Source organism: Carassius gibelio, chromosome B18 (genome assembly GCF_023724105.1).
Source record: "Carassius gibelio isolate Cgi1373 ecotype wild population from Czech Republic chromosome B18, carGib1.2-hapl.c, whole genome shotgun sequence".
NCBI classification, from domain to species: Eukaryota; Metazoa; Chordata; class Actinopteri; order Cypriniformes; family Cyprinidae; genus Carassius; species Carassius gibelio.
In genome coordinates, this window is record NC_068413.1 from 13,589,592 (window position 1) to 13,611,526 (window position 21,935).

Sequence of the window (21,935 nt, forward strand, 5' to 3'; positions counted from 1 at the left end):
GCACTCTACTTTTCGTTTTCCCAGATAACGTGTGCTAATGATCCCAAATGGGCAATCTCTATCACCTGTTCACATCTTAATGAGTCTGTTGTTGACTGCACAAACAACTTCACAGTCATATAGCAATATTTATGAAACTAAACTAATGACATACTGAGGGCAAGTCATTATGTAGTGCTGCCTCAAAGAAGAGTATCACACTCAATTATATAAGCATTCACAGTAGAGTTCATGCAACCAAAAGTATATTAAGTATAAATAAACCTAGACAGGTAAAGATCTAAAGGTAAATCTAGAAATGATGGTTATTTGAATAGGTCATTATCCAACATTGAACATAAAAGATTGAAGTCTAATTTAAACATTGAAATAAATAGCCAATTTAGGATTTTAAGGATTTCAAAGTTTTTTTTTTTTATTATTTTTTTAAACAATGCTAAAGACAAGCATCTCTAGACTCTGGAAAGCACTTTAAATATAAATACACAGTTTGAACTAAGGCTCATGTCAGTTTGATAAGATGATAAGAGCCATCAATGTCTCTTCTGTGCAGGGTCAGCAACTGATGGACTTGGAGAATAAACTCAAAGTGGCCAAAGATGAACTGGAGAAGGCAGCGCTGGATAAGGTAAGTCAGGAGCTGATCCATGTCATTGATCCAATTCAGATTTAGTGTTTTTCTATTCTGCTATCTTTTAAAATGCAAACTTTACAAATGTATTCTTTTATCTTATTAGGTCAGGGATTTTGCCATTTTTACAGAGCGCGTGGAGAAAATGAACAGATGACAGCATGATAAAGATTTGCCCATTAATATCAAGTGTTGTCTCACTTAATTTGTTGCAGGAGTCACAGCTGAAAGCCCTGAAGGACACCGTGCATATTTGCTTCTCGTCTGTCCTACACAGCCAGACAGGAAGTTTACACAGATTTCCAGCCACACCAACCAACCTTTTGAGGTACTCTGCCCTGGCCAACAATTCAAGAGTCACCTTTCAGCAGCCGCATGCAAAGGTACTAACACCCTGAAGAAATGCCATTCTCTGAATTTAATGAAAAAGCACAGAAATAGATTTTAAATGGCCATCATATGACTAGAAAGGCTTTTTTTTATTTTTTTTAATTCATGAAGTCCTTACTTAAAACAGCACAAAAGTACTGTAAATGTATGCATATAACTTGCTATATTCAGTATCTTCTGACTCCACATGATGGCTATGAGAAAAGAATAATGTGAAAGTTGTATTCACTAAAATCTGCACATTTCAAAGTTCACAATCAAAGAATGGGGGGAGGGATGTTTGTTTTTTGTGAAAAGTGGGGACATCCCATAGGTGTAATGGTTTTTATACTGTACAAACTATATTCTATGGCCCTACACCAACCCTACACCTAACCCTAACCCTCACAGGAAACTTTGTGCAGTTTTACTTTCTCAAAAAAACTCATTCTGTATGATTTATAAGTGTTTTGAAAAATGGGGACATGGGTTACAGTATGTCCTCATAAGTCACCCTCTCCTTGTAATACCTGTGTCATACCCATGTCATTATATAAAGTTGTGTCCTGATATGTCACAAAAACACACGCACACACACACACACACTCAGTTGCTGCAGATTTGTTGGCTGCACATCAATGATGTGAATCTTCCGTTCCACCACATCCCAAAGTTGCTCTATTGCATTGAGATCTGGTGACTGTGGAGGCCATTTGAGTATTTTGAACTCATGTGAGATGATTTGAGCTTTGTGAGGCCCAAAGTGTGCCAAGAAAATATCCCCCAAACATTACACAACCACCACCAGTTTGAACCTTTGAGACAAGGCAGGATGGATCCATGCTTTCATATTTTTAACGGTAAATTCTAATTCTGACCCTAGCATCTGAATGTCGAAGCAGAGATCAAGACTCAACAGACCAGGCAACGTTTTTCCAATCTTATATTGTCCAAATTTTGGTGAGCCTGTGCGAACTGTAGCCTCCGTTTCCTGTTCTTAGCTGACTGGAGTGGCACCCGGTGTTTTCTTCTGCTGCTGTAGCCCATCTGCTTCAGGGTTTGACGTGTTGTGCATTCAGAGATGCTATTCTGCATACCTTGGTTGCAACTAGTGGTTATTTGAGTAACTGTTGCCTTTCTATCATCTCTAACCAGTCATCCACACAACAGCTTCTCTTTTTCGGACCATTCTCTGTTAACCATAGAGATGGTTGTGTGTGGAAATCCTAGTAGATTAGCAGTTTTTGAAATACTCAGAGCAGCCCATCTGGCTCCAACAACCATTTCACGTTCAAAATCACTTAAATCCCCTCTCTTCTACATTCTGATGCTCATGTTTGAACACACACATATATATATATATATATATATATATATATATATATATATATATATATATATATATATATATATATATATATATATATATATATATATATATATATATATATATGTATGTATCTATCTATCTATCTATCTATCTATCTATCTATCTATCTATCTATCTATAACATGCATTTCCAAAACAGTGAATTATTATGTCATGCTGACTTAAGATATGTTTATCACACAATTTAGACTTTAGAGTACTTGAAATATAGTGAATGGAGTTACAAGGAGTTTTGGGGGGTTAACTATTCCTACAGCAATTTTACTGCCATGTCATATGCATTATGCTATTGTAAAATGAAGAAAAGGTTTTTTTTTTTTACTTTGAGGCAACACTGTAATCTAAGGGTTGAATGCCATAATTCACAAAAGGCATCCTGTCATCCAAACCTATCAAGAAAGGAATCTCTCAGTGCATCCAGTACTGCTGAGAACACAAACCATTAACAGTGCTTGATTTATTTAGCAGGCAGTGTTGGAGCTTCTGCCTCTATTTTCTCCCCTTACATGACGCAGAAGCACTGTGTTGCTTAGAATCTCAATGCTTATATGCACTACCCAGAGGACAGAGTAGTGCTTTTTGATTATACTCCAATACTCTTATCCATAAGCAAAAAGTCTCCACAGAACAATATTAGAGAACATCAAAAGGCCTCATAAAACAAGGCTTCAGCCTTCAGCTATTTTTCCCTAAATAAGCTGATTTTTAAGAAAGAAAATGTTAGAAGGAGCTTAATAAGACACTGAACTTTGGACATGGTATTCAAAATGCATTATTATTTAGCATCTATAAAGACATAAAAGAAAAAATATATTCTTAGACAATGTGATGTTTATTTTGATTTCTTCAGAATCTTGGTCTGAAATGTGTCACCTTCAAGCAAGACTTTCACTGGAAACTTGACACAAACATCAACCCTGACACCAAAGTCAATATGTGTTCCCTTAAGATTAAATATGTTATTGTAAAACATCTGTCCAAGTTTGTTTCTCAAGTACAAATAATTTTCTACCTCTCAAATGAAGTGGATGAGAAGAAGACATTTAGTCCTCTATACAGTGTCCCATTTAGCATTTCATTATAGCACCTATTCATCAACTGTTGAGAATGTAATGAGCCTTAATCCTTTCCAAACAGCCATGCAAAACCTTTACTGTCAGCCAGCGCACACTAGTCCCTGCTGCTGAAAGATTAATCAGTGTGAGGTTTTAACAAACAGACAGTTTTGAATGATAGTCACTTCATATTTAAGAGCCGTTGATAGATGTCATGTGCTGTAGCTTGTTAAATTTCATGTAACATTTATGTGTTTGTGCTATTTGCCTGTTAACAAATAATTTAGATTATTTAGAGATTTTTTGTTTTGCATAAACTCAAGAGATTAGTTTTAAGTATCAATGTCAATTTATGTCAATCAATTTATAAACTTCATCATTTTTATAGCTCCATAAAGAGCATAAAAGTCAATGACTTGATGAACAAGTCAATGAGTCTATAAACATGGAAAAACCCTGCAAAACAATACAATGCTATCTCACGAGCAATCGGTACATAATTTATGAGGTGGCTATTTCATACAAATTCGTGTGACCTCAGTTGTACAATTTTGTATGATTTGTCTAGACCCCAGTGACAAGTAGGTTTAGGGGTATAGAATAGTGGTGGGTCATTCAATTGAATTCATACAAATTTAGCATTTACTCATAAAATACGTACAATTTAGCAAAAACCATACAAATTCATATGAGTAAGGTCATACATATTTGTACGAACCTCATTAAGTACGATTTGCCTTGAGATCGGATTAAGCAACGATAAAATTTCAGTATGTGGGTTAAAATGCTAATAATATACATTATAGGCTTTAGAAATACAACGATTAGTTAACTCATGTTAGTACAGGTAAATTAAATAATAGCAACAATTTTAATTATGTATTAGTAAATGTGAAATTAACATTAACTGAGGCTAATAAATGGTTTACAAGTACTTTTCATTGTTAGTTCATGTTAATTAATGTTAAATTGAACCTTTTTGTAAATTGTTACAATCTTTTTCCCTAAAAAAATTAATCTGTTCTGGATCAGGTTAGTCATGCAGCTTTTGTTACTATGGCAACGGACACCATTAAAAACTGATTATCATTCATGAGACAAATATAGTATTTGCAAACTAAACTGTAACTAAGCCACTTTTAGACTGCCTCTTGAGACAGACCTCTCTGATTTTGATTTGTTGCAGTTGCTATATTTATGCACATGACTATCGTAATAAATGGAAGGTCAAGTGTGTAAACAATGGGGAATGGGACGGTATCTGGAAAATGTCTTCTTTTGTTCTGTGTTTGTAGTGGTACAGAAATTGCATACTTTATCCTAAAATCATGTCAGTGTAGTCACTTTACAAGCACACAGCAGTGTAAAGATCACTAAGACTAGTTCGTAAATTGGTCACCGTGATTTTGCCAAGGAAGACATGTTCCTGGATCAACATCTTTTGATGATCCTGGATCAACATTATAATCCAAAAATATAGACTTAACCCAATCCCTACCCCTAAACCTAGCCATACCCATAATTTATTATTTAAATCAGTTGGAAATGATAGCTGATTAACAAGGGCGTAGAAGCACCTTACCTTGATTTTAAGCCTAAAACAGATATTTCCTGAAAAGTTATATCTCAGTTCTGATCGGTTGATTGGAATGTTGTTCCAGGATCAACAAGGATGTTGATCCAGGAACATGTTGTACTTGGTGAAATCACCCACACCAGTTCGTAAAGGCGTTAAATTGTCAAGATAGGCAAGAGGTCAAAAGTTACCTCTTTAAGTTTTGATCTTTCTGTCTCAACCCACCAACAGCTGACATCAACAGAGCACTGAACACCATGACGCTGGAAATCATGGAAATGGATCATGTTAGCTCTGCCGATTCACTCTGTACAGTTAAACAGAGTTAATTAACTGACAACCTGAACAATCCGAGAAGCGAAATATTTATACCGCTGCTTTCCCTGCAGGTATCTCTACCAAACATCCGCTAATTAGCTCGTCTTAAACCAAGCTGATTAATTCAAGCAGGTGTTTTGAACAAATAACTCAGACACGAAACCCTCATTTTAATAACTCTTTACAGCACTCACCCGATGGCATCTTGTCTTGACGTTGTTGGTCTTCTCATGAGAGTTGTTTGAATTGAAATATAGCACACCATTTCTGATTTAAAAACAAGACTTCTGTGGGCTTGATACAAGATTCATGGATATGTCCTGAAGTGAAATGTGCAAACTTTACAGCATAGAAGGGCTATTTAACTGCTACTTGAAATTTAACAACCACCTCAAAGCCTTCATAACCGGGATCCTCACCAACCCAAAACAACTTTTACAACCTGGTGTGTACCTGTGCATAAGATAATAAAATGGATGGTATATACACATTTTCCTTTTGGGTTTGGGCATCTTAGTACATAAATGAGCACTCAAGTCAAAACCAGATGACAATGTTCAAAAGTGGCTTGGCAAAAACTAGGCCTCTACAGATATCATGCTGATTTGCAATGGGGAAGCAATAAGTGTGTCATATTCTATTTCATTCAGTCTGAGGAGCAAAGATTCCCTAAGCAGATTATTGTTATATCATTACTCCTCCAGAGAGACGCTTCAGAGACTGTGTGAAGTTTGTTACTGTAGTATTTATTGCATCTGTCTTTGCTCAGTAAATGAGTGATAGGATGTGTGAAGAGCTTTGCTAGAAGTCTCGTCCCACACTGTGGTGGTTTTTTTTTTTTTTTTTAATTCACACTAATATCGATTTAACCAGTCGCCATTTCAGCACATATAAACTGAGAAACATGTCAGCACATATAAACATGAGAAACACAGACTGACTTTGTGTGTGTGATACACTACTCCTTTCATCTTTTGTAAAGAAAATATATACTTATTTGTGATTAGTTTTTTTTTTTTCAAAATAAATACGAAATATATTAACATAAGTGTTATTTTCAGAAATAAATAACATGAAAATAAAAATAAAATAAAATCTACATATCACCTACCATTTAAAATATTGAAATCGCTAAGTAAATTTTTATATTAATACTGAAAAAAATACTATAAAAACAGCAATACTGTGATATTACAACTTATAACTTTTACATTTTAATTTATTCACTTGATGCCAAAGCTATTGTATTATGCTAATAGTATATTGTATTATGCTAATTTCTTGATACAAAAAGGGGTAGAGAAAAAAAGACTATTTACTATCAAAGCAAAACAGTTGTGCTTCTTAATATCCTTGTGGTAGTCAAGATATAACCCCCCCATCCCCCCGTGCATATATATATACGCTCACCTCTAAAGGATTATTAGGAACACCTGTTCAATTTCTCATTAATGCAATTATCTAATCAACCAATCAAATGGCAGTTGCTTCAATGCATTTAGGGGTGTGGTCCTGGTCAAGACAATCTCCTGAACTCCAAACTGAATGTCAGAATGGGAAAGAAAGGTGATTTAATCAATTTTGAGCGTGACATGGTTGTTGGTGCCAGACGGCCCGGTCTGAGTATTTCACAATCTGCTCAGTAACTGGGATTTACACACACAACCATTTCTAGGGTTTACAAAGAATGTTGTAAAAAGGGAAAAACATCCAGTAAGGGCGAAAACCCCTTGTTGATGCTAGAGGTCAGAGGAGAATGGGTCAACTGATTCAAGCTGATAGAAGAGCAACTTTCACTGAAATAACCACTCGTTAAAACCGAGGTATGCAGCAAAGCATTTGTGAAGCCACAACATGCACAACCTTGAGGCGCATGGGGCTACCACTGCAGAAGACCCCACCGGGCAGAACTCATCTCCACTACAAATAGGAAAAAGAGGCTACAATTTGCAAAAGCTCACCAAAATTGGACGGTTGAAGACTGGAAAAATGTTGCCTGGTCTGATGAGTCTAGATTTCTGTTGAGACATTCAGATTGTAGAGTCAGAATTTGGCGTAAACAGAATGAGAACATGGATCCATCATGCCTTGTTACCACTGTGCAGGCTGCTGGTGGTAGTGTAATGGTGTGGGGGATGTTTTCTTGGCACACTTTAGGCCCCTTAGTGCCAACTGGGCATTATTTAAATGCCACGGCCTACCTGAGCATTGTTTCTGACCATGTCCATCCCTTTATGATCACCATGTATCCATCCTCTGATGGCTACTTCCAGCAGGATAATGCACCATGTCACAAAGCTTGAATCATTTCAAATTGGTTTCTTGAACATGACTATGAGTTCACTGTACTAAAATGGCCCACATCTCAACCTAATAGAGCATCTTTGGGATGTGGTGGAAAGGGAGCATCGTGCCCTGGATGTGCATCCCACAAATGTCCATCAACTGCAAGATGCTATCCTGTCAATATGGGCCAACATTTCTAAAGAATACTTTCAGCACCTTGTTGAATCAATGCCACATAGAGTTAAGGCAGTTCTGAAGGTGAAAGGGGGTCAAACACAGTATTAGTATGGTGTTCCTAATAATCCTTTTAGGTGAGTGTATGTATGTATGTGTGTTTGTCTGTTTTATATTTATAAATGAAATTGAATGAAATTAAATTGTAAATATAACAATAATAATAATATAATTGATTTAAAAACAGAACCATCAAAATATATATATATTTTTAATTATGCTCTTAAGCCAAACAGTTTCCATTTACTGTAAGTCTCCTTGGATAAAAGCATTTGCTAAATGGAACACAATAACAGAAGTGTGCTTTGTGCTCTGACTTTAAAGCCACTCATGTACAGTAGATCACAATAGAAAGAGAGTTGACAACCAACTTCAAATTAACCTAAGTGGAAAATTGTCTGTGCTTTATAATAAAGCGTCTGGAGAATTTAACCCTAGCACTCTCTTGTTTTCTCTCTTTTTCTTTCTCTTCTCTACTCCTTTGTGTCTTTCATAACGTAACATTCTGTTTCTTTATGCTCTCTTCCTTAAGGACATCCCGAAAGTTCCCCGGATCACAACAACAAGTAAATTGCCTGTGAGCAGTGCGGTAATGAGGAGAGAGAGCACAGGACCGAAAGACTGCCAGATGGTGAAGGTAAATCTTTAGTGCCCTTATACGCTAATGGCCACTTCCTTACCCTTTGGATTAAATGGGGCGACTTATGTTCATTGCATCTCAGTGTATCCCTTAGCCATTTAAGATCATTTACAACTTTGCATTAAATTTCGTTCAAGAATAAGCTTTGAGGCTCCGCTCAGCAGTTTTCTCGTAATCAATGGTATATTGAACTGCTGCTGTTGCACCCTTGACAAAATATTACAGCTCCATTTAGATAAGGGCGAAGTGTGTAATTTCTGACTGTCCCTTTATGACACCAAATGGAACTAATAATAATGATGGTTTTTAAAAATGCTCCCCTTTTCTTTTATTGGTTGGCAAAAAGTTTTATAATAACTCCACTGGAGTTATTTTGTTGACCCTGGAACAACATTTTACTCCAAAAATATATTCTTGACCATTTCCCTATACCTAAATCTAACCCTAACCATGAGTAATCCCTTAAATCAGAGGAAATGATAGATGAATGACACTGATGTACAAGCAACAAACAGTGATTTTAAGCGTAAACTTCACAAAATCTATAAACTGGTTCTTCAAATCTGATTGGTTAATCACAATGTTGTTCCAGGGACAACAATGATGTTGTCCCAGGAACATGTCTCACTTGGTAAAATCAGGTTCTGCATTATATACAGTTTTCTCTCAAAAAGTTAGCACATTGAAATAAACACGACATTTTGAAGTATAAAACCTTAAATAGTTTTTTCTTGCAAAATATACCGTAACTGTCTGTTTTATTTTTTACTCCAATAATAAGAATAATAATTGCATAGTTATTATTATTATTATTATTATTATTATTATTATTATTATTTTAAAAACTAAAATAATAATTTCATAATTTTTGTTAAAAACATTATTATTATAAAACTAAAAAAGTATACAATAATAATAATAATAATAATAATATAATTGTAAAAATAATAATTATTATTGTTGTTGCTGTAAAAAACGAAAATATTATTTTATTGTAAAATGTACTGTAACAATCTGTTTTATTTATTATATCTATAATAATAATAACAATTTGTTAAAGAGTTACAATAGTCCAGTAGTAACACACAATTACAGTTTGTTAGACAAATAGAAGAAGTAAGAAAGAGAAGATTAGAAAAGCATTGAAGTAAGCAAGAGGAGTGTTGAAATGCAGCAATGTTTTTTTTTTTCTCCTCATTCAGTGAGCTAAGCTGGTGGAAGAAGTGTTTGTAGCAACATTTCCAGTCAAATTAAATGGAAGAGAAGGGCTGTTCCAGTGGTAGTTCTGAAAGCAAGTATCAAAACCTTAAATTGAATTCCGGCCACAACTGGAAGCCAGTGAAGTGAGATCAGAGTACAATGCATACACGGCTGTGCGCATACAATGCCTATAATAAAATATACTGTACGTCACACACACTACTGTATATGCATACTCTAGCATATGTGTAAAAAACAAAACATAGTTTGCTATTTACCCTGTTTTTTCTGTAATATATTGCCTCTAGAATAGCTAAAGATTACCTTTTTTTTCTGAATGCATTTCATAGCTCTTTGCAGTGGTAGTCGCAAAACTTCTTTTGTAAAGAATTGAAAAGGCATAATTTTTTCACAGACTGTCTTACCGGTAATGGATGTTAGCCAAACAATTACACAGATTACTAACCCATTTTGAGAAATGCACTCACACGTTTCTCACACGGGTGGTAGACACAAAGCAACCTTACATGATCCTCAGTCATCATTGCAGTTGACACATGATGTGAGATCCTCTAGTCTGGAAGGTTTGAGACAGCGATGGGAAGATGAACACCGGGAACAATGCATTACATATATCAGCAGAGCAGAAAGGAGTACTGTAGACCAGGCCAGATACATCTCACTGCTCGCTGACATACGCTTATCACCTATAATGAAAGGATTGTGTGTGTGTGATTGTGGGTAAGTGGCTGTGTGTTACCTGAATGTTTGTGTGCAAGAGGGGAAAACAGCCACGTGATGAAGTGTGCAGTGACAAGAAACAAAGACAGAGAGGAAGAGAGGGAGAGAAACACGTGATCCCAGTGAGAAGGTGTCAGTCTTGGTAGATGACAATGCCATGAAGATTATGTAATGAAAATATTCCCAGAGCAGTTCTCATCCTGCTGATGGTACTGATGTGATGGAGCCCTGTGACAGTACTGAGAGAAAGTATCTATGGATAGATGCCTGTAGATATGTATATATCAAAGAAACGCATTTATATATTTAAAAAAATATGTTACATTTATATATTAAATATATTTATATATTATATAATTAAATTAAATTAATATAAATATATACATGTAAATACATGTGAATATTTGTAAAAAGTATATGCATGCGTATTACTAGAATATTAGCCATTTTATGTACAAAAACAGCACATATGAATGCCTTATTCTAGAAGACCTTATTCTAAATCCCTAATCCTACCCAATACCTAAACTAAACAAATACCTTACTAACTATAAATAAGCAGAACATTAGGAATTTATTGAGGGAAAAGTCATAATTAAAAGTGAATAAGTGTTCCCTATCTGTGGTGTTATGTCATGACGACATAGGGGGTTCACTTGGGATCCTCAATTCCCTCTGACTTTAAGAGAAAATGCCAATGAAATCTGGCTAGTGAATTTTGCATTCCTGAGCCACTCCCCATGCATACGGGTATAAATTGGCAACAGGTGCATCCACTCTTCAGACTTTTGCTTAGGAGCACAGTGGATGATATCCACAAAGCCCTTTACTCAACTGACTGGAAGAAGCTGTTCCTGGTTGGCATTACGGTGCAAACAACGGTGTCCCTGTCATCAGCGATTGCCCTAGGCACTTCAACTGAAAGAGCAGTTTCTCTAAAAGTGCAAATCACAGTCGGTTCGAGTCTGTTTAAAGATGCTGTTCCATCCTTGTTTTCTTGGTTGTGGTCATTGTCTGTCCTCTGTTAATGGGTACTATCATTATCTTCTGTGTCTGGGCATCCAGCACACTAAATCTGCGTTCTTGGATGACTCATGCATTCATTGTGAGCGTATGAGCATGTCTTCACTGCGATCTCGCCTCTCTCTCCTCATGGGGAGCGTAGCGGCACTCTCTGTCTCCAGCCGTCCCAGCTAGAGCTCTGGGATATCTGAGGGTCACAGTGAGAGCTTTTTTTTGCCAGGCACGTCCCTGTGGACCTCTCACTCCTCCCGCAGCGAATGTCCTGTGTGGCTCCTGAGTGTTTCTGCTGGCCCAGCTTGTGACTGTTCCAGCAGTTCATTCGGCACCGCTGGAGGATCGGATGTCGATTGCAGCATCACAGGATGGAGCAATCGTCCACCGAGGATTAAGATTTTGAAGGCATGTCCCCCTTGGGTGTTGTCCACCGCCGAATTGTACCCGGAGCTGACAAAGTCACTGAAAGACCCCTTTTCGTCCAAGAAGCCACTCGTCTACCCTCCTCCGTCCTCACTATCCTCGACAGCGGGGCAGCAAGAGGGTACATTGACATTCACCAGGTAGAGAGAGCGGTTGGGGTGCACCTTGTGCCTGCAAAATGCTGCCATATGGACGAATCGTCCTCATCTCCTGTCCAAAGCCTGTAAGCTGACAGCGGCACATGCCACCTAAGCTTACAGTGCTGCTGGCCAAGCAGCCTCTGCCCTGCATGCCATGGCTATCTTGCAGGTCCATTAAGCCAAGGTACTAAAACAAATGCACAAGGGTAGTACCAATCCGTGATTGATTCAGGAGTTGCACTCGGTGACTGACTCTGCCCTACTGGGCGACGAAAGTCACGGCACAGTCCCTCGGGAATAAGATGTACATGTTAGTGGCCCAAGAGCACCATCTCTGGCTCAACCTTGCTGAGATGAGAGACTTTGACAAAATTTATTTTCTTGATGCTCCCATGTCGCAGAATAGCCTCTTCAGCGATATTGTCAAGGACATTGCCCAGCATTTCTCGGTAGAATAGAAACAGACAAAAACAGAGGCAATCCAGCACATCCTGCCCTGACGTGATCCTCCATCGGCCATCATTCCGTCACAGGCCCTGTCTCACTCTGGCTGTTGCTAAGGGTACCTTTGTGTCCTCCAGAGCACCTCTGCCTTACGAAAACATTTTCTGTCATAGGATCAGCGGCTTGACTATCTCCAGCAGCGATGTACTTACCTTTTGGTCCCTGTGGGCGCCAAGGTCAGATAATTTGCACTGGGGCATTGGGAAGTTTACGAACTTTGTGAAGCATTAGTCTACTTAACAATTAACTTAATTTATAGCAGCAATTTAGGAGTTTATTAAGGCAAAAGTCATAGTTAATGGTTTGTAAATGCCGAGAATTGGACCTTAAAATAAAGTGTGACTATATATTAGAAAGTTATCTTAAATTATAATATATACCTCTATATTTTGAATGGAATTTAATGTATAGAATATTTTATATTGTAACTAATTAATATAATAATCTGCCAGTCATCTACCAATCTTTACATTTTTTTATTATTATTTCTTATACAGTGTACAGTATAACAACAAATTGAACTTCGTATGGCGAAGTACTGTATCACATCCATCAAAAAGACGTCAGCTGTTTTTGAGTCTTTAGTATTGCTCACACACCAGCTTGTCTAGTGCGAGTTTACACACATTGATAATTGCTATTCATTTATCTCTGCTGGCTTCAGTTCCTTGACATTCCTTCAACCAATTCTTCAAACCGTTTTTGAAGAAAGAGCACTTAGGATGAAGCAGGCTTAGGCAACGAAGGAAAATTAATAAGGTATATGGCAAGAGTTTAGATTGTTACTCTTTACTGCCTTTATAAAGTTGTTCTTTTGGCAGGCATAGTCCTATAACACTTCCATTAACGTAACCTCACAGTTTTTTGTCCTGTCAGAATAAAATAAAAATAAAAAAACGAGGGTGTCACGCTATCAGTCTCTGTTTCCTGGGTGTCCCCTAGTGAGCGCACTTCTCCTTAGGCACTTCACCACAGGCACTTTAATTCCGCTTGTCTGGTCATGTCGTCACAGTAATTGCACTCCAATTAAATCGCACAGGTGTTGACTATCCTTAGTCATTAGTCTCCCTATATAGAGCTGTCTTTCTCTGTCGTCTTTATGGAGTCCTTACCCTATGTGTGAGTTGTGCTTGTCTTGTGAGTCTTCTCGTTACCTTCTTGTTCATCCGCATTCTTCTCCGTTTCATCCGGTTCCCTTTTTGTTTGGTTTGTCTCTCTAGACAGTTTTATTTTGTATTTAACCTGTTTGTGCAATAAACCTCACCTGCAATTGGATCCTACCTTCTCCTTGTGTTTTTCCCATAACCCTACCGTCACAGAAGGACTCCATCATGCCTAGATCCAGCGGTGTGAGATTTCAAATCTGTTCCCCAGCCACCATGGAGGAACGGAGGGGGAGATTCCGGAACTTAACCACCCTTCATCAAAAGGGAAGCGAGGTGGGTGGCCTGGCGCAAGTGTTTTGGACTTTGGCAGTCGGGTTAGGTTACAATGATGCAGCACTAAAAGATTTGTTTAATAATTGCCTGGATGATCCTTTACCTCAATGGGAGATGAAGGGGTTAGAGATCCTGGACTTCTGGGGGTTTACCAAATACCTGCACCATCGTGCTCAGTGGGATGCAACAACCACACCTGAGTTTCCAGACAAGACTGCCACCTGCCCAGCGCCACAGCACAAGATGGCCACCAGCCTAGCACCACAGCACAGGATTGTCGCCAGCCCAGAGCCACAGCTTAAGATGGACGACTCAACGCCTGAGTCTCCAGACAAGGTGCCGTCGACTCGCCATCGTGGAGGACGGAGGAGGAGGAGACAGGCGTCGACCGTCCCTCAAGGCCTGGAGAAAGTCCCAGAGGCCGAGGCTGTTCCGATGCGGTGCCCGATGCAGTTCCCGATGCGGTGCCCGATGCAGTTCCCGAGGCGGTGCCCGATGCAGTTCCCGAGGCGGTGCCCGATGCAGTTCCCGAGGCGGTGCCCGATGCAGTTCCCGAGGCGGTGCCCGATGCAGTTCCCGAGGCGGTGCCCGATGCCGAGGCGGTGCCCGATGCCGAGGCGGTGCCCGATGCTGTTCCAGAGGCCGACGCGGTGCCCGAGGTGGTGTCCGATGCAGTTCCCGAGGCGGTGCCCGATGCCGAGGCGGTGCCCGAGGTGGTGCCCGATGCTGTTGCCGATGCTGTTCCCGATGCCGAGGCGGTGCCCGATGCCGTTCTAGAGGCCGAGGCGGTGCCCGATGCCGAGGCGGTGCCCGATGCCGTTCCAGAGGCCGATGCGGTGCCCGATGCTGTTCCAGAGGCCGATGCCGTTGCTGTTCCCGATGCAGTTCCCGAGGCGGTGCCCGATGCAGTTCCCGAGGCGGTGCCCGATGCAGTTCCCGAGGCGGTGCCCGATGCAGTTCCCGAGGCGGTGCCCGATGCCGAGGCGGTGCCCGATGCCGAGGCGGTGCCCGATGCCGAGGCGGTGCCCGATGCTGTTCCAGAGGCCGATGCTGTGCCCGATGCCGAGGCGGTGCCCGATGCCGAGGCGGTGCCCGATGCTGTTCCAGAGGCCGACGCGGTGCCCGAGGCTGTTCCCGAGGCGGAGCCCGAGGCTGTTCCCGATGCCGAGGCGGTGCCCGAGGTGGTGCCCAATGCCGAGGCGGTGCCCGATGCTGTTCCAGAGGCCGATGCCGATGCTGTTCCCGATGCAGTTCCCGAGGCGGTGCCCGAGGCTGTTCCCGATGCCGAGGCGGTGCCCGAGGTGGTGCCCAATGCCGAGGCGGTGCCCGATGCAGTTCCCGAGGCGGTGCCCGATGCTGTTCCAGAGGCCGATGCTGTTGCCGAGGCTGTTCCCGATGCCGAGGCGGTGCCCGAGGTGGTGCCCAATGCCGAGGCGGTGCCCGATGCTGTTCCAGAGGCCGATGCTGTTCCCGATGCAGTTCCCGAGGCGGTGCCCGAGGCTGTTCCCGATGCCGAGGCGGTGCCCGATGCAGTTCCCGAGGCGGTGCCCGATGCAGTTCCCGAGGCGGTGCCCGATGCAGTTCCCGAGGCGGTGCCCGATGCAGTTCCCGAGGCGGTGCCCGATGCAGTTCCCGAGGCGGTGCCCGATGCCGAGGCGGTGCCCGATGCCGAGGCGGTGCCCGATGCCGAGGCGGTGCCCGATGCCGAGGCGGTACCCGATGCCGAGGCGGTGCCCGATGCTGTTCCAGAGGCCGACGCGGTGCCCGATGCTGTTCCAGAGGCCGATGCGGTGCCCGATGCCGAGGCGGAGCCCGATGCTGTTCCAGAGGCCGAGGCGGAGGCCGATGCTGTTCCCGAGGCCGATGCGGTTCCCGAGGCCGATGCGGTTCCCGAGGCCGATGCGCTTCCCGAGGCCGATGCGGTGCCCGAGGCCGATGCGGTGCCCGAGGCCGATGCGGTGCCCGAGGCCGATGCGGTGCCCGAGGCTGTTCCAGAGGCCGATGCCGAGGCGGTGCCCGAGGTGGTGCCCGATGCAGTTCCCGAGGCAGTGCCCGATGCCGAGGCGGTGCCCGATGCTGTTCCAGAGGCCGACGCGGTGCCCGATGCTGTTCCAGAGGCCGATGCGGTGCCCGATGCCGAGGCGGAGCCCGATGCTGTTCCAGAGGCCGATGCGGAGGCCGATGCCGAGGCGGAGGCCGATGCTGTTCACGAGGCCGATGCTGTTCACGAGGCCGATGCTGTTCCCGAGGCCGATGCTGTGCCCGAGGCTGTTCCAGAGGCCGATGCCGAGGCGGTGCCCGATGCTGTTCCAGAGGCCGAGACCGAAGTGGTGGCCGAGGCGGTGCCCGATGCGGTTCCAGAGGCCGAGGCGGTGCCCAAGGCCGAGGCGGTGTCCGATGCTTTTCCGGAGGCCGAGGCGGGGCCCGAAGCCGAGGCGGTGTCCGTTGCGGTTCCGGAGACCGAGGCGGGGCCCGAAACCGTTCCCGATGCGGTGCCGGAGGCCGTTCCCGATGCAGTGCCCGAGACCGCTTCGCCCTGGGGGACTCCGACGGTGACCATGAGGACGTGGTGGTCATCCGCTCCGCCCTGGGAGACTCCGGCGGTGACCAAGAGGACGTGGTGGTCATCCGCTCCGCCCTGGGGGACTTCGGCCGCGACCACGTGGAGGTGGTGGCCTTCCGCTCCGCCCTGGGGGGGCTTCTGCTTTGACCACATGGGTGTGATGGCCCTCTGTTCCGCCCGGGTGGGCATCACCTAATGTCCTCCATTTACCAATGTTTTGTTTTCATTTGTTTTTTGTTTTTTCTATTTTCCTCCGTTGGACCTGGCCCTCCGTCCCTCCCCTCTTTCCTTCCGCCGGTCCACCACCCTCCTGGACTCCTTGTTTTGTGTTACACCTTCCTGTCTCTGCCTTTCCATCACGTCTGGCTGTTCCGTCTCTTTTCTTCCATTTTACCTGGTTGGCCTGTCTTTGTCTCTCCTTTTCACCTGGTTGTTTGTCTCTGTTTTCTGACCCTCCGTCCCTCCCCCTAGTCCGCCTCCGCTTCACCTCCCTCCTACCTCTTTTTCTGTTGGGTTTTCCGGGGTTTCAGGTGGAGCATCTGGTAGCTGCTCCGTAGGGGAGGGGTAATGTCACGCTATCAGTCTCTGTTTCCTGGGTGTCCCCTAGTGAGCGCACTTCTCCTTAGGCACTTCACCACAGGCACTTTAATTCCGCTTGTCTGGTCATGTCGTCACAGTAATTGCACTCCAATTAAATCGCACAGGTGTTGACTATCCTTAGTCATTAGTCTCCCTATATAGAGCTGTCTTTCTCTGTCGTCTTTATGGAGTCCTTACCCTATGTGTGAGTTGTGCTTGTCTTGTGAGTCTTCTCGTTACCTTCTTGTTCATCCGCATTCTTCTCCGTTTCATCCGGTTCCCTTTTTGTTTGGTTTGTCTCTCTAGACAGTTTTATTTTGTATTTAACCTGTTTGTGCAATAAACCTCACCTGCAATTGGATCCTACCTTCTCCTTGTGTTTTTCCCATAACCCTACCGTCACAGAGGGAGTATTTTTGAGTTAGACATTGTCTCTTGTAGTCTTGTGCTCTTCTGTTAAATGCGTTGCTCTAAAAACATTTTTTTTCGAGCTTGTTTTAGAGTTCATAGAGACAAGCATATAAAACATTTCCTTAAAATACTCCATCCCTTGAGCAACATGATTAATATTTTTTCTATGCAACACTGTATAATCTCAAAGCTCAGGGCTTTTGTGGAAAATGTAAACAACAAACAATTGTAGTCCACACAGTATGTATCACTGCTATTGTGGCCACATGCATTTTTATTTATTAAAAAGACTTAAAATACTTTTATTCAATACGTATTTCCACTTCACTCTGTGCTTGATCGTTAGAGGATATTTTTGGTCATTGAATTTGCTTTTTAAATATATTTTTTTATTTTTTATTTTTTTGTAACAGGTTTGTTTTTTCTGCCTCTTTCTTTGTACCTCCAGGTGGGAGCAGACTGTTCCCACAATCAGACCGAGAGTTCATCTGAGATGAAAAAGACATTTGGACACAGTCAAGTGAGTCTTCTGATGTGCCCTACTGAAAGAATTAAAGAATTTAAAATCTGTCATAATTTGCGCACCCTCATGTCTTTTTAAAACCAGTATGAACTTTTTTTTTCTTCTATGGAACACAAAATATTTTGAAAATGTTTTAAACAGTTTTTAACCATATTAAACGCAAACAACATATATATATATATATATATATATATATATATATATATATATATGATATAAGATGATCTTTTGTATTCTGCAGAAGTCAATTATAGTCAACATTTGAAGGGGATCAAGAATGTCCATCAAAGTTGTCCTAAGACACATATTGGTTTTAGGTTTTAGGATAACTTTGATGAAAGGTTTTGATCCACTTCGAATGTTGACTACTGTACTGTACGGATGAATTATGCCTTTAAAAATATTTTCATTATTTTCAATTTCTTAATTTTTTTGAGTAAACTATCCCTTTAACAATAAGTGAATTCACTATAGAATTTTTTTTTTTTTTTAAGATATATTCAATTCATCAAAAGTGACAGTAAAGACATTGTTACTCAAGTTCTGTGTGTGTTCAAGTAAAAAAAAAAAAAAAAAAGTCATCAAAAAAGTCAGAAACCACTAGTGAAAATGCTTCTACTGTTTTATTATTGTATTATTTTATTTTATACGTTTGCATTCATTACTATATGAAATGTGGGCATTACAAATTGCATTACTGCTAAAACATTTGGGGTAAGAATATTTTTAAAGAAAGGAATATAAAGTGTATTTATTTACACATTAAATTGATCAGAACCGACAGTAAAGACATTTGCATTATTAAATAAATTCAGCTGTAATTATCATAAGAGACTTCTTTTAAAAACTTTTGTTAAAAATATCAAACCCTAATTTAAGTAAAAAGTTAATGTAAACATAAAAACGTGAATTGGTAAATTAGGAATGTGCAGAATCTAAAATGTTTGTTGATAATTTAACTGTGTGTTATAATGTGTCTTTGTTTAATACCTAACTAAATTTCTAGTAGTTAGTTAGTTTTAGTGTTCCTGTAGTTCAATTGGTAGAGCATTGCGCTACCGAGTGCAAGGTTGGGGGTTTGATTCCCAGGGAACACATGATAAGTAAAAATTGATAGCCTGAATGCACTGTAAGTCACTTTGGATAAAAGCGTCTGCTGAATGCATGAAATTTTAAATCCATTATTTTCAGTGTCACCCATGACCTTTCGACCCCACTGTATATTTGCTAAATTTGCATAATACATTAATATTCTCAGTGTCACTCAACTGTAATGTTCCCCATGTTATATAAGTGAGCTGTCAAGACGCAGTAAGCATAGACTTGCACACACCCTCTCACAGATAACTATTTGCTCCAGTGCTAACAAGTGTCAGCCTTGAGCTCTGCAGCAAGCGGTGACAGGTTTTGTCAAATTATAGGTCAGTCTGACAGCGACAGGGGAAATGGAGAGGAAGGTGTAAATGTCTAATCACCTGCTCTGTTTGTGCCAGACTTCGGAGTCCGCTGCACCACGGTATGCATGTATTCTCTTCTCTTGTCATCTCTGTTCTATAGGCGAAGACCCCAGAGCAGATCGGACAAGGCCAAGCAAGGACAGCAGAGGAAAGTGTGAAAACAGACGGAGACATAAAAAAGACACAAATGGACAAACACAACTGAAGGGACATTGGAAAAATTTGGCAGATTTTCTGCATGGTAAAAATGATGTCAGATCTGTTTAAGCCCCTCTTTATTCACTGAGCTTATAAGCACACACACACACACACACACACACACATACACTGTAGGCAAACACAAATAACGACAGACACAAAAACAAAATACTCAGTCTAACACTGCTAATGTAGAAAAGGAAATTCCCAACATTCGATTTTGAACTTTCTTAATAAAAACCAACCGCATAGTATGGCATGCATTATAGAGTTTTAGATATTAAATTTTACAAGGTTACGATGGTACTGGTTGTTTTTAATAACTGTTACTTTTTTGTTCTCTATCTATTTTGATTCTATTTTTCTCCCAAAGTGAGGACACAGTGTTCTTTGATTTGTGTTGTTTGTAATTAAAAGCTATTTCTGGCACCTCAGACCAGAATTTCAGTGTTAAAGGTCACGCTGGGGGCCATTTGAGTTCTGTAAATTTACACGAGGTCAAATTCTAACTTTTTTCTGAGCAGCTTCTGAAAATACTGAGCCATGTCCTGAATTCAAAATAGGGCTGCACGATTTTAGGAAACAAAAAGGAATTGTGATATCAGATAAAAAGTGATTGCATTTTAAAACTTTTTTTTTTCTTTCTAAATAATAAATATATTAAACTGAGTAGGAAATATTACTATAGTAATTACTATAGTGATAATTCACTGTAGAATAAAAATAATAATATATATTATTAACATTTTACAGTACAAATGTAAAATTACAATAATAATACTTAAATCTTATTATTTTATTTTATTTATTTTTTACAAACTTCAAAACATCAAGCTTTTATTTTGGCAGCACATGTGTAAGTTAATTAAAACACAATACTACTTCACTCTAAAAACACATAGTGCACATATTTATTTCAATCATCTGCAGTCTTTGCGATTTGATAATCATACTAAGTCATGTCGCGATTTCGGTTTTATTCCATTTAATCGTGCAGCCCTAACTGAAATAAAATCAATCCCAACTCTGCTAAAATTACGAAAAGAATTGTTTAACGCAGCTAAAATGTGAAGGTACGGTTTGTCTCGTGTTGTAGCAAAGATTAATTTACTCCTCCTACTTCATATTACGAGGCTCAAGTTGGCTGGCCAACTATCACTGTTGAATATTTCGGAGCTTTTGGTGCCAGAATTAAAGAGAAAAACTCGACTCACAGTGAGTCGTCTCCCTAAGAATGATGTGCCATGCACCGAGTACTTAATCTACTGCTACATCTCTCTGTTTCTCTACCTTCTTGTGTCCTTTACAATAAACCGTGATTTTCGCTAAATGTGTGAAGAATAAATGGTTATTTGTGGAGTAAAAAAAAACCAGACTCGTCACTCTCCGTGAATTTCCTGTGTCCTGACTCTGCTGCTCCATTTAATTAACACCTCTGGCGCTTCAAGAAAGGCCCCGCTGTACTGTTAAAGTGCAAGGTCAATAACCTAGATCCCACGGGATCAAGCGAAAGTCCTCATTGGTGTATCCTGTACGTGAGCAGCACATCATAATAACTTCAAAGCTCTGGTCCTTAGCCTTTTTATAGGCCTTTGATTTTTCTTTCTCCATCCTTCCTTCTCTCTTTACCCACCACTTTTCCAGCTGAACTTTCTGTTCTCTGTTTATGTTAACACTGAACTGAAAAATGTACACATTCTAGAAAGAAATGTATTAATTATGGGGCACCAAGTCTTGATGAAAATTTAGGATGGTTTTAAAAAAGGCCTTGACGTAAAGGCAACGGCTTTGTCTTGGAAATTAAAGCTAACATTATTGTTCTTTAAATATTATGACAATTACTCAATGCTTTTGTCTTTCTATTTTGTAATTTTATCGCATTATAAAGTACAGGCACAATCTTAATGAGGCAACAGCTTCTTTTATTCAAATTGGAGATAGCGAAAACTCTCTGCCAGTAGAAACGTCCACCTGCAAATTATGATTTCAGGCCATTTGCTACTTTGCCAATTATCATCAAAACTTCTGAGGGAGAGCATGCCAAGCATATCCCAGAGAGAGAGACGCTCCTCATAAATGTTTGAGCTGGAGGAGATGCTGTCTGAAATGTCCTGACGGACTACATGCTCGCTCTCAGATCACTACATGGGAAAATAAGACCGATAGTGACAAATCTGTGTGAAGAGCCAATTTACCTGTAGCTACACCGTGGCTTCCAAAAATATGATGTTGTCTTCCCTT

The 21,935-nt window shown here is 40.9% G+C and overlaps 1 protein-coding gene across 1 annotated transcript in view; it reads left to right on the forward strand.

Annotated features, from left to right (window-relative positions):
* Window positions 1-21,024, forward strand: part of LOC127977831 (leucine zipper protein 2) — a 123,807-nt gene extending 102,783 nt beyond the window's left edge. The window contains exons 8-12 of the mRNA XM_052582986.1: window positions 554-628; window positions 847-1,014; window positions 8,392-8,496; window positions 17,965-18,036; window positions 19,597-21,024. Of these exons, the coding sequence (XP_052438946.1) occupies window positions 554-628; window positions 847-1,014; window positions 8,392-8,496; window positions 17,965-18,036; window positions 19,597-19,701 (525 nt within the window). The 3' untranslated portion in view covers window positions 19,702-21,024. The remainder of the gene's footprint in view (window positions 1-553; window positions 629-846; window positions 1,015-8,391; window positions 8,497-17,964; window positions 18,037-19,596) is intronic.
* Window positions 21,025-21,935: the final 911 nt, after the last annotated feature.